This window comes from Bison bison, unplaced genomic scaffold (assembly GCF_000754665.1).
Source record: "Bison bison bison isolate TAMUID 2011002044 unplaced genomic scaffold, Bison_UMD1.0 scf7180017864327, whole genome shotgun sequence".
Lineage (NCBI taxonomy): Eukaryota > Metazoa > Chordata > Mammalia > Artiodactyla > Bovidae > Bison > Bison bison.
Genome location: NW_011494899.1, coordinates 5660224 through 5674005, shown reverse-complemented (window position 1 = coordinate 5674005; position 13782 = coordinate 5660224). Strand labels below are relative to the sequence as shown.

General features: G+C 44.6%; 1 protein-coding gene across 1 annotated transcript in view; it reads left to right on the top strand.

Moving 5' to 3' along the window:
• STAB2 (stabilin 2) overlaps positions 1-13782 on the top strand; it is a 169621-nt gene that overhangs the window by 103053 nt on the left and 52786 nt on the right. The window contains exons 39-43 of the mRNA XM_010853421.1: positions 1426-1521; positions 7405-7450; positions 8610-8686; positions 12137-12262; positions 12843-12916. Of these exons, the coding sequence (XP_010851723.1) occupies positions 1426-1521; positions 7405-7450; positions 8610-8686; positions 12137-12262; positions 12843-12916 (419 nt within the window). The remainder of the gene's footprint in view (positions 1-1425; positions 1522-7404; positions 7451-8609; positions 8687-12136; positions 12263-12842; positions 12917-13782) is intronic.

Genomic DNA, 13782 nt, shown 5'->3' with positions numbered 1-13782 from the left:
AGCCAGCGGGCTCCCCAAACCAACCGGAAGTACAGGAGGAAAGAGTCTACATACGTGCTCCCTAACCAGCTGGTGTCCAGGGCAGGCTGGAATCCACCCCCCACCACCTCGCCCCCGCCGCCATTATCATGTAAATTACAAGAACTTCCGTGTTGTGTAATTTGCACTGGCAGCAACGCCAAACATTGACATTGTCCAACCCACCCATGTTTCTGTATTAGTCTGTGGGCCCTGATCTCTGTGGTTACACTCAGTTTTGGACATTGTGTGATTGTTTGAAAAGCAGCTCTGTGCACATTATCTCATTTAATCCACACGGAAACCATATATACTGGAGTGTTCATGCCCCCTTTTTACAAATGAAGACTTAAGGCAAAGAGGTTGAATGACTTCCCCCAACGTCACACCTGGTGAGATTTGAATGCACACCCTGCTGCCCTCCAAAGCCTTGTTCTTGAATCAGGCCCTTTATGTGATGGTCACTCTATTGGTCCACACAGCCAGCCACATGCTTTATGTTGTTTTTACGAAAATTGTGATCTGTTTTAGCTAAGTCACCTGCAGTCTCTCACCCTGACTTTCTTGTGGCCAGGGGCACACACTTACGAGGGGGCTGACAGGAAAGAAGGGATTTTCTAATCCGTGATGGGAAAACAAAGCATTTTTTTCTACCTTCTATTGAGAGTCATGCGTGTGACCTGGCTATCACTGTTTTCTCATCAGCCAGCCCAAGCCAGACAAAATCAATATATAATTGAATCATTATAATTGGGCTGTATAATATGTAATTGGCATTACTGTGCTGATTTTTTCTGTGTTATATGGGAGAATTATATACTTGCATTTATGCAGGATTTCCTAACCTAGGATCCACAGATGATCCTCACAGGGCCCAGCAAACCCCCAAGGCTGAATGCTTTTTTCTGAGAAAGGCATCCTTAGCTTTCTTCCAGTTCCTAAAGACACTCACCACACTGCTGCATAACAAAGGAATCTGCATTTCTGTGTAGTCAATGAAGGCAGTGCCTCACCAGGTTTATAGGATCCTAGCAGACTTCTCTCTGAAACCTACTCCTAGGGAATAAATATGGTTCCATCCCAAGGGATCCCACATAACCTTGGCTCCTCTGATAACCTGAGCCAAGGACGCTCGCACACTGCTTGGGTCACTGCCCCGCAGTGCTACACAGTCCCCAAAGGGTGGTCTTTGTTGAAGCACAACCTGTTTCACCATTTAGCACACTCCTATGCCCCCTGCCCTTCCTGGGAATCCAATCCCTTCCCGCACCCACCCATTAGTGACACTAATTATCTGGAAGTGGACTGGAGAATTCAAATGCAGAAGTGAACCTTTGTAGTAAATCAAAAGTGAGTTAGTGAACACAGGTCAAAAACCTGACAATGCATGGCTGTGTTTCCACTTAGTGTGTACTTGTGTCCATGGGAGATGCAATCAAGGACCCTTGGGTGATGGTGCCTGCGACTGTGACGTGGGCTGGCGAGGAGTGAAATGTGACAGTGGTAAGAGCCAACCTTCTGGTACTTGTGATCTGTTCTCTATTTTTTCCTCCTAAAACGGAAATGGCATCTTCATTTCTTTCTTTGGCAATAATTCCTACTGGCAGCAAAAATAGTTTGTAAAATAAAAGCATTAAAAAGAAAATAAAAATTATTCATACTCCCAAGGCAGGGAGAAAACTATCATTAGTATTTCATATTGGCCTTCCAGCCTTTTTCTAGGTATAGACATGTGTATGGGGCCATGCTCTGCACACAGTTTTGTGAGTCTCTCACTTCACATAATATATATGATCAATATCTTTTCATGTGAATAAATACATAGAGAAATATCATTTTTTCTTAATTTCTATATAATATCCGATCATCAGACTGGGTTAGTGGCTCAGTCGTGTCTGACTCTTTGCAACACCATGGACTGTACCCCACCAGGTTCCTCTGTCCATGGAATCTTCCAGGCAGGAATACTGGAGTGGGTAGCCATTCTGTTTACCATGTTCTTAAAATTAGTTTTCTGCTATCATAAACAATGCTGCAAAGACTATTTCATTCATATATATATATATATATTCACGCATATGTGTGTATATATTCATATATATTTGCATTTATCTTATTAATCCATTTGGTTAGATTCCTTGAGATGGAATTTCTGAGTTAGCAGTTGGTACTTTGGGGGAAAAGTTTGCTACTTATTGCCAAGAGATTATATCAATTTATTTCCCACTCTCAGTAGGGTCTGAGCCAGTCCATTTTCCTGAACCCTCCCCCTTCCTACTGCACTGATGATTCCTTATGTATCCCTGTGAGAGTGATGAGGAGAGAAAATTTCACACAGAAAGAAGCTTATGGAAAAGCCCAAAGATGTGGGGGAGTTCTGCACATCTACAGAACCACAGGATTGCAGGATGAGAGGAATACAGGGGCAAAGAGGAACGTGGAATGAGAACAGGCTAGAGATGTGGGCAGGAGTCAGGTCATGGAAGCCTAAGGGTGATGGACCTTCTGCTGAAGCTTCCTGTTGGGAAGCCTTTTAAGGGTTTTGAGCAAGTCAGCAGTGTGGTGTGATCTGTGTTTTAGAAAGGTCATTCTGACACTGGACTGGAGAAATTACCCCTGGAAGCAGGTATCAGAGAGTCCCCCTCTTCTGGGGCGGGAGCTGGAGAGGAGTCACAGGTGCCTGACAGCCCAATGAAAGCTCCAGGGATATGGAGTTATCAGAAAGAGTGTCTTTGCCCAAAACTTCAGGTGATGCTAAAAATCAGGGTAACACAGATTTCATTGAAAAGCTAAAGTTGGAAGTGTAAATGGTCTCAAGCCAAGGAGATACCCTAGAACAGATGTAAAATGCTGGTGTTCCAAGCAAGGGTTTAGAGGGTCTGGGAGAGGGAAGTAGGGAGCAACGGGGTCACATAAACAGGAAAACAGCCTGGGGGAATCCCTGAAATAGAGCAAGACAAAAGTGACAGCCAAGGATAATCAGGAGGTCATCTGTTGTATCATAAACTACCCTCGTGTGCACAGGAGGACCAACCACGTTTAAAGGACAGGGAACAACCTGGAGGCTGCACAGGTTTTCAGGAGGCAGTTAACAAAAATCTGAACCAAGGTGGTGGCCTGACTGTGGCAGGGAAAATGAAGACACTTAATTGCCAAATGAGTTAAAATCAAGAGCACGAGGTGACTAGAGATACAGAAGAAAGGAAGAGGGAGGGAGGGGTCCACTGTGTAGATGATGGGCCAGTTCTGGAAAAGTCCAGCTTAGGGGCAGGAGGGTGAGATTGAGGGGCGGGAGAACACCCAGGTGGAGATTCCCAGGAGGTATTAGCTCACTCATTCATTCATCAGACACATGGAGCTCCTGCTGGAGGACACGGCAATGAGCAGTGTGTGGTCCCTGCCCCAGCAGCCGGCAGTCTGGGGAAAATGCGGGTTTCCAGACAGTCACTGTAGAGCAGATGTGAGTGTGTGGGTGGAAGTCTCAAGAGTGAGGCCAAGGCTGGAGACATAGGTGTCATTAAGCAGGTGGAGGTGTATTTGTGCCATGAGGGGAAGAAAGCGGGGCCAACGATGAACCACCAGACTCATCTTCTTCCTGCTTTCTCTACTGTGGAGAAAGACCCCAGTCCACCCCCGCCTGCTCACCCAGTCTTGGAGCCACCCTCTCAGCCTCCCCCTGCCCTGTCCCTAGTACCATAGGTGAACTATTTCAGCTCCTTCCTCCTGCTGCTCCTCTCACCAGTACCCTTGTGATCCATCTCTTTGCCTTCTGTCACATTTTCCTCCATTCCATTCTTCACGCTGCTGCCACACAGAACCATCTAAAGCATAGATGTCTTGGTCTGTTCAGGCTATAACAAAGTACCATAGACTGAGTGGCTTATAAACAACAGAAAGTTATTTTGTTCTGGAGGCTAGCATTCAGAATCAGGGTGCCAGCATGGCTGGGTTCTGGTGACGGCCCTCTTCTGGGTTGTAGAGGGCTGTCTTCCCACGTGATGGCAGAAGGGGCAAGGGAACTCTCCAGGGTCTCACTTATAAGGACATTAGTTTCATTCATGAAGATTCCACACTCATGACCTAATCACCTAAGTCCCCATCTTCAAGTACAAACATATTACAGATTACATTTCAAAGTATGAACTGGGGACAGGGGACATAAACATCTTGACTAGTATTATTTCCCACCCACGCCCCAGGACTTAGTGACCTGCTGTGATTCTCCATTGCTTCCAGGAGGAGAAATTTCATTGCCTATAGGAGAAACACCTTAGGAGGGTGTTCAGTTCAGTCACTCAGTCATGTCAGACTCTTTGCAACCGCATGGACTGCAGCACCCCAGACCTTCCTGTCCATCACCAACTCTCAGAGTTTACTCAAACTCATGTCCATTGAGTCAGTTATGTCATCCAAATATCTCATCCTTTGTTGTCCCCTTCTCCTCCCACCTTCCATCTTTCCCAGCATCAGGGTCTTTTCCAATGAGTCAGTTCCTTGGATCAGGTGGCCAAAGTATTGGAGTTTCAGCTTCAGCATCAGTACTTCCAATGGATATTCAGGGCTGATTTCCTTTAGGATGGACTGGTTGGATCTCCTTGCAGTCCAAGGGACTCTTAACAGTCTTCTTCAACACCACAGTTCAAAAGCATCAATTCTTCGGCTCTCAGCTTTCTTTATAGTCCAACTCTCATATCCATACATGACTACTGGAAAAACCATAGCTTTGACTAGATGGAACTTTGTCAGCAAAGTAATATCTCTGCTTTTTAATATGCTGTCTAGGTTGGTCATAACTTTTCTTCCAAGGAGCAAGCATCTTAATTTCATGGCTGCAGTCACCATCTGCAGTGATTTTGGAGCCCCCAAAAATATAAAGTCTCTCACTGTTTCTACTGTTTCCCCATCTATTTGTCATGAACTGATGGGACCAGATGCCATGATCTTAGTTTTCTGAATGTTGAGTTTTAAGCCAACTTTTTCACTCTCCTCTTTCACTTTCATCAAGAGGTTCTTTAGTTCTTCTTCACTTTCTGCCATAAGGGTGGTGTCATCTGCATATCTGAGGTTATTGATATTTCTCCCAGGAATCTTGATTCCAGCTTGTGCTTCATCCAGCCCAGCATTTCTCATGATGTACTCTGCATATAAGTTAACTAAGCAGGGTGACAGTATACAGCCTTGATGTACTCCTTTCCCAATTTGGAACCAGTCTGTTGTTCCATGTCCGGTTCTAACTGTTGCTTCTTGACCTGCATACAGATTTCTCAGGAGACAGGTCAGGTGGCCTGGTATTCCCATCTCTTGAAGAATTTTCCAGTTTATTGTGATCCACACAGTCAAAGGCTTTGGTGTAGTCAATAAAACAGAAGTAGATGTTTTTCTGGAACTCTCTTGCTTTTTCAGTGATCCAGCGGATGTCGGCAATTTGATCTCTGGTTCCTCTGCTTTTTCTAAATCCAGCTTGAACATCTGGAAGTTCATGGTTCACATACTGTTGAAGCCTGGCTTGGAGAATTTTGCATCACTTTACTAGCGTGTGAGATGAGTGCAATTGTGCGGTAGTTTGAGCATTCTTTGGCATTGCCTTTCTTTGGGATTGGAATGAAAACTGACCTTTTCCAGTCCTATAGCCACTGCTGAGTCTTCCAAATTTGCTGACATATTCAATGTAGCACTTTCACAACATCTTTTTAGGATTTGAAATAGCTTAAGTGGAATTCCATCACCTCCACTAGCTTTGTTCTTGGTGATGCTTCCTAAAGCCCACTTGACTTTGCATTCCAGGATGTCTGGCTCTAGGTGAGTGATCACACCATCATGGTTATCTGGGTCATAAAGATCTTTTTTGTATAGTTCTTCTGTATATTCTTACCACTTCTTCTTAATATCTTCTGTTTCTGTTAGGAGGGTGTAGTACAAAGCTATTTGCCAGTTGGCACTTGCCCAGTTTTCCAGCCTGATCTCTAGTGCACAGTCTGTACAAGGAGCACAATCTGTACAAGGAGCTTCAGCCTAGTAATGGAAATAAATGTTCAGTCATATTCAAAAAATTGCGATATAAGAGTGCAGAGTAAAGCACCTCTCCACCAGACTAGATTATCCTTTGTTCGAATGCAAACTCCCCACTCCCGAGTCATGTCAGACATCGTTAATTGGTTAATTGATCATTGCACTCTTCCCTCTGAGGTCAGATAGGGGCGCCACATCCTTCTCAAAAGAGCACACCACGTGGTCTCTATCAATTAACTGAATCAAAGGTCTAGAGCAGATTCCAGCAAGGGGGTCCTAAAAGGTGGCTGGGATTTCAGAAACAGAACAGAGAGAAAGAGATTTCCAGACTCAGGGACTAGCGCATGTAAAGGCACAGAATGGCACTGCATCCACCTAGCTCATCGGAGTCTGTAAATGTTCCCTCTCACAGAAGCACGACCACTCTCACAGCCAGGCCTCTGTTTCAGGACCTTCTATATAATTTGGCCAGGCCTAACAGGATTTCTTTCCCAAAAGCTCTTAGCCTGAGGAATCAGCCCAGTGGGCACTTTTCCATCATCTCTAACAATTTCTTGCCTGATCCTCCCCTGCCAGGAAGTATGTTAGCTGGACATCCAAGAATAAGAATGTAATATTGTTCCAGGAAACTTAGGAATTCATTCAGCAAATAGGTAGTGAGTACCTGCTGCATGCCAGGCTCTGGGCTATTTTTGCACATGCAAAACAACAGCAACTTAATTATAATTAGGTATTTGCTTATTTGGGCTTCCCTGGTGGCTCAGCAGTAAAGAATACACTTGCCAGTGGTGATGAGGGTTGTGGGTTTGATCCCTGGATTGGGAAGATCCCCTAGAGAAGGAAATGGCAACCCACCCCAGTATTCTTGCCTGAGAAATCCCATAGATTGAGGAGCCTGGGGAGCTACAGTCCATGGGGTCACAAAAGAGTAGGACATATCTTAGTGACCAAACAAGAAATTTGCTTGTTTATATCACTCTGTAGCAAAATGGTGAAAAAAAAGAATAAGGAACATAGAAGGTATAAACATTGGGTTGGCTAAAAAATTCATCTGGGGCCTTCCTAAGCTCTTACAAAAACCCACATGAACTTTGTGGCCAACCCAATAAAATAGGAAATTAAACCCCGGGGAGCAGTGTGCAGCCTTACCACCTAGCACACAGGAGACACTCCATCAGTGTATTTGACCTTCAGATTTGTCTCTGAGCTTCCTAGAAACCAAGGTAAAAGAGAACTTACATGGTCACATAGTTCCCATGATGTGTACCAGTTAACCTGTGAGGAACTGAATCATTTCCTATCACCAAGTACTAAAAGAATATTCTTGAGTGAGATTTATTTTAAAAAGTCTGACAGCATTTGGTTCTCTTTTTGCAGCGATCACAAAAGACAACTGCAACGGGACCTGCCACACCAGTGCCAAGTAGGTGCCCTCTGGCCACCTTTGGGAGTGATGCAAAGGGGATTTTTCCTAATAGTATGTGTCCACCAGACCCCATCTTTAGGGAAGAAGCTTCCTGAGACCATTTCTGAGGATTTATGATCAGATCAGGTCAGATCAGTCGCTCAGTTGTGTCCGACTCTTTGCGACCCCATGAATCGCAGCACGCCAGGCCTCCCTGTCCATCACCAACTCCTGGAGTCCACTGAGACTCACGTCCATCAAGTCAGTGATGCCATCCAGCCATCTCATCCTCTGTCGTCCCCTTCTCCTCCTGCCCCCAATCCCTCCCAGCATCAGAGTCTTTTCCAATGAGTCAACTCTTCGCATGAGGTGGCCAAAGTACTGGAGTTTCAGCTTTAGCATCATTCCTTCCAAAGAAATCCCAGGGCTGATTTAAGTAAAAACTAAAAATGAGGCCACCGTCAGTTTGCCAGATCCAGCCTTTTGAACAAGCTGCCCCCTGAGCTACCTGACACGTTGGCAGAGTGCCAGTTGTTACCCCCGTTCAAGCCACAGGGACCCTTTCACAGAAGCAGAGGGAGCCTGATGGGCCTCAATTTCATCAAACCTTACTTGCAATTCACAGCCAAGCCTTCTGTCTTCATAAGTGAACTTCATATTCATAACACTCAGAGGAGCTAATGGGTTAATTCATTAAGAATCCAGAAGCTGGAGTTAGACTTGAATCAGCCTCTGTTGTTTCCATTGATTGTATAACCTTGATCCACTTATTTAAGGCCTCTAAGCCTTGGTCTCCTCATCTGTAAAATGGGAAGAATGATAGACCTACCGGTTAGGGCTACTGGATATTGTGTAGGTTACGTCAAATAGTGTGTGAAGTATAGGTTTGAGCACATAGGATGCTCTCTGAAGATGGGCAGCTGCCCTCCGTATCCTTGGACCAATGCCTCGATGTACGCACTCTGTTGTTTGCCTGACAAGTGACTGCAGTTTTAGCTGCCCATGGCAGGGCTGTGCTAGGGATCAGCTCTCCTCCCAAGCCTTAGGGAGGACCTCTGAGTGCCTCATGGGGCAGGAGCTGGGATCCTAGGGGGAAGGGTATTGTGAGTCCCATCCAGGCAGGAGGCGGGATGTTGTGCATTTTTCTGTAAACACCACTTGCCCTTTCTCTTGGCAGCTGTCTTCTCAATCTGGATGGCACAGCCTTGTGCAAATGTGCAGCAGGGTTCCAGGGGAATGGGACCATCTGCACAGGTAAGTAAGGAATTTGCTAGGTGGAGGGTAACCCAAGCTATTGAGAGATCTGTGTTTCTGCAGACTAACTGGGCAGCTGCAGGACTTCCCTGGTGGTCCTGTGGTTAAGACTTCATGCTGCCAATGCAAGGGGTGTGGATTTGATCCCTAGTCAGGGAACTAAGATCCCACTTGCCATGTGATGAGGCCAAAAATAAATAAATGGACAGCTGCTAATGAGCAGTGATGGGGAACTGGATGTGGTAGGGTGGCTGACCTCATTCAGGGGCAGGACACCTACTATTCACGGATTAGATGTGTTGGTTTTGGAACGTCCGGGGCCACTGCCCTGGTTCTCTTCTCTAAGTCTTGGCCACAATTGGAATCACCTGGAGAGCTTTAAAAATCATGGATTTGGCTGACCAAGGGTGTGGCATGGGCATGGGGACTCTGAAATGGGACACAAAGAGGCTTGAGCCCTGGTTCTTTTTCCCACTCCCCACATGGCCTTGGGTGGTCTCTAAACTACCCTTAAAGTAAACATAAAACTATGTCCCTTGCAGAGCAATTTGGGATGAAATGACCTCTCCACGTACAACAACAGAATGAGACAGCTGTCAAAAACAGCCCCGATATTAGACTCCTTGGGTTCAAATCCATGTTCTTACACTTTGTGTTACCTGGGGACAGTTGCTTGACTGCTCTTTGCATCATTTTGTCATCTGTAAGTTGTAGGTCATAAGAGAATCTTGCTCAGTGGATTGTTGGATGGCAGCATGACTTAATTAATACCTGTGAACATTCCTGGCACAGAGCACTCAATAAATATGAGCTAACGCTCTTATGGTGACCAATACATATTCAGTGCTAGAAAAAAATGGAAACAGCATCATTTTCTCTTGACACTGTGTCCACGAGGGCTTCAGTCCAGACTGTGGTGGAGCTAGACAATGATTGCACCAGTTTGCTTTCTTTTTTTTATTAATTAATTAAATTTGGGCTTGCGTTAGCTTTTTCTGGTTGTGGTGAGTGGGAGGCTACTCTCTAGCTGTGGTGCACAGGTTTCTTATTATGGTGGCTTCTCTTGTTGCAGAGCACAGGCTCTAGCACATGCGGGCTTCAGTACTTGTGGCACACGGGCTTAGTTGCCCTGCAGCACATGGAATCTTCCCAGAGCAGGGATTGGACCCATGGCCCTTGCTTTATAAAGCAGGTGGACGCTTAACCACTGGATCACCAGGGAAGTCCTCACCAATTTGCATTCTAGACCATCTGACCCTGGGGATTGTCTCAGGTGTTCCCTGAAGTAGGATGTGTTCAACATACCAGTGAAAACAATGGAAAGACAAGTAACTGTAATTTCTCTTGCCCCCTGTTTTGCGAGGAGATAGCAAAACGGCAGCTGTTATAAACAGTCCTGTCGTCAGACTCCCTAGGTTTAAGTCTATGTTCTTATAGTGTATGTTACCTGGGGACAGCTGCTTGACTTCTCTTTGCATCATTTTGTCATCTGTAAGTTAATATAATGCTCAATATTTCTATAAAACTTTCATATACATTATCCAAACCTGCGCATAAACTTGTATGGGTGTACCCCAAAATTCATACTAATTAAGTCATTTGTCTAAAGTCACATGGTGAATGAAGGGCAAGCCAGGACTCATACACACACCTTGGGACTCCAGATCTTAGATCCACTTGGAATTGATTTTTGTATACATGCCTGCGTACTCAGTCTCTTCAGTCTGTCCGACTCTTTGCAACCCTATGGACTGTAGCCCGCCAGGCTCCTCAGTCCATGGTATTCTCCAGACAAGAATACTGGAGTAGGTTGTCATGCCCTCCTCCAGGGATCGTCTCCACCCAGGGATCGAACCCATGTCTCCTGCTTTGCAGGTGGATTCTTTACCACTGAGCCATCAGAGAAGCTCTTTTGTGTATATAGTGAGGTCCAAATTCATTCTTTCACATGTGGATATCTAATTGTCTCAGTATCAATTTTTGAAAAGATCATTCTTCCTGTGATGGAAATAACATATTGGCACCTTTGTGGCAAATCAGTTGACCACAGATGTTTGAGTTTATTTCTGGACTCTTAATTCCATATGGATCCTTCTGCCAGTTCCACTCTGTCTTTATTACTGAAGCTTTGTAGTAAGTTTTGAAATTAGGGAATGTGAGTCCTCCAACTCTGCTCTTTTTTTTAAAGATTGTTTTGACTGTTCTAGGCCCTTTGAATTTATATACAAGTTTTAGAATAATCTTGTCAGTTTTTGCGAAGAAATCAACTGGGATTTTGACAGATTGTGTTTAATCTATAGATCAGATATAGGGAGTAATGCCACCTTAACAATATTAATTCTCTCCATCAATGAACATGGAAGGTCTTTCTATTATTTAGGTCATCTTTTCTTTCTTTCCACAATGTTTGCAGATTGCAGAGTGTTTTATAATTTGTTAATGGAGTCCATCTTTTGATGCTATTGTAAGTGGACTTGTTTTCTTAATTTCATTTTCAGTTTGCTCATTGCTATGGTCTAGAAGTACAATTGATTTTTGACTGTTGATCCTGTGGCCTACAACATTGTTGAATTCAGTGATTCACTCTAATTCTTTTTAGTGGATTCTTCAGGATTTTCCATAGCACATCATGTTATCTGCAAATAGAAATGCCTTTACATATTTTCTAATCTGAATGCCTTTTATTTCTTTCTTGCCTAATTGCCCTGACCAGAACCTTCATTCAACACAGTGTTGAACAGAAGTGGTAAAAGCAGACCTACTTGCCTTATTCCTAATCATGGGAGAAAGCATTTGGTCTGCCATCATTAAGCACGATCTTAGCTGTGGGTTTTTCATAAGTGAAAAATGTCCTCTATCAGGTTAAGGAAGTTGCCTTCTATTCCTAGTCTATTGAGTGTTTTTATCATTGACAATATTGAATTTTGACAAAAGGCTTCGCTCCTTATACTAGGATGATTGTGTTTTTGTCTTTCATTCTGTTGCTGTGCTCTATTACATTAATTGACTTGGGGGATGTTAAACAACCTTGTATTCCTATATTAGTTCCTCTTTCTTATAGTATATAATCACGTTTATATATTTCTAAATTTGACCTGCAAGTATTTTCTTGAGGATATTGAATCTATATTCATGAAGGATATTAGTCTATAGTTGTTTTGTGATAGCTTTTCCTGGTTTTGGTATCAGAGTAATACTGGTCTCATAGAATGAGTTGAGAGTCTTCCCTCCTCTTTCAGTTTTTAGGAGAGCATGTGAAATTTTGGTATTTATTAAATGTTTGGTAGAATTCACCAGTGACATCTAGTGCTTTGCATTCTTTTGAATTATCTATATTTAATCCAATGCCTGCCATTTTGAAGTAACTTCTATTTCTCAATCACTCAAGTAAAAACACATCAATTTTCCCCCTCCTCCTCTACTGCTCTTTGTCATCTTTCTCTTCTATAGCAATCAATGCCTGTGAGATCAGCAATGGAGGTTGCTCTGCCAAGGCTGTCTGTAAAAGAACCACCCCAGGAAGCCGGGTGTGTGTGTGCAAGGCAGGCTATACTGGCGATGGCATCGTGTGCATAGGTAGGTACCACCTCTCACCTGCAATTTCCAACTGCCTTTAGTTTTAACCCCTCAGTCAAGGTGCTGTCTGATCCTTCCACTTGTTTTCCATTTACTTGTTTTCCCTTGGCTGCTTATAAGCAATTGGATAGGAAATGCTTTCACACCAAGCAAACATCCTGCTTCCCATCAAAATGTCCTCCTAAATTGAGCATCTACTGATGATTCTTCTCTGAGCCAATTACACTGTGATGGTTATAAATGTGTTTTTAATTCCTACATCTCTTCATTCATAACATGCTGAATTAGACTCCAAAGTTCTATTATTTCAAGTCCTTGGCTGCAAACACTCATATTCATTCAATAGAGGGACAGAGTCAAGCCTGCAGATACGCCTCTGCTGGCACAGTCCCGTCCCAGAGGAGTCAGTTTTGAGAAACCACAGCCAGCACCCTCCCTGTTGGGTTATTTCAGCCACAGAGTTGCCAAGAAAACCAACTCATGCTTTGACACCTGCTCTGCTTGGTTGGATCCATCGAGATGCCTTTACTTAAAAATAAGGCTCGATTCTCATGCCAGGTGTGGGATTTTTGTTTTAAAGAGATCAACCCCTGCTTGGAGAACCATGGTGGCTGCCACAGGCATGCAGAGTGCACACAGACGGGACCCAACCAGGTGAGCTCTGCCTCTCTGGGGGGTTACATTTTCCTAGGAGCCAATTCCTGCAGATACAGACCCAGGACTGAGGGAGAGGGGCTGAGTACAGACCTCTAGGGAGCAACAGGATGAAATAAATACATTAGAGGGAATTCTGAAACAATTCCCCTAGAGATGGTTGTTTTGGAAAGAGGAGGAAGGTAGGAGGAGCAGGGAACAAAGGGTTCGTGGGAGAAAGGCCTTTCTTAAAGTGGGGCTTCCCTGGTAGCTCAGCTGGTAAAAAATCCACCTGCAATGCAGGAGACCCCGGTTCAATTCCTGGGTCAGGAAGATCCCCTGGAGAAGGGTTAGACTACCCACTCCAGTATTCTTGGGCTTCCCTAGTAGCTCAGATGGTAAAGAATCTGCTTGCAATGTGGGAGACCTGAGTTCAGTCCCTGGGTTGGGAAGATCCCCTGAAGAAGGGCTTGGCAACCCACTGCAGTATTCTTGCCTAGAGAATCCCCATGGACAGAGGAGCCTGATGGGCTACAGTCCATGGGGTCACAAAGAGTCGGACATGACTGAGCGACTAACACAGCACAGCGCAGTGGGAAGAAGTGGGCATGTGCAAACACCACATGGCTCCAGAAACATAAAGGTCTCCAGCCACGCTCTCCTTTCTTTCAGCTTTCTGATGCCCAGAATCTTACCATTTTTCTTGGGCTTGAGCCTCTGAAATACATGTACAACAGCAGAAGATAACAGTTTTAAGCCCTCTCTCGGTCACATACTCCCCAGCGCTGTGGCCGAGGCATTGCCTCCCTAGGGAGAAGGTTAGGTGGGGTGGGAGCATGTGAGGACTCCACATAAAGGAGGGGAGGGGTTGAGGGGCGAAAAGACTC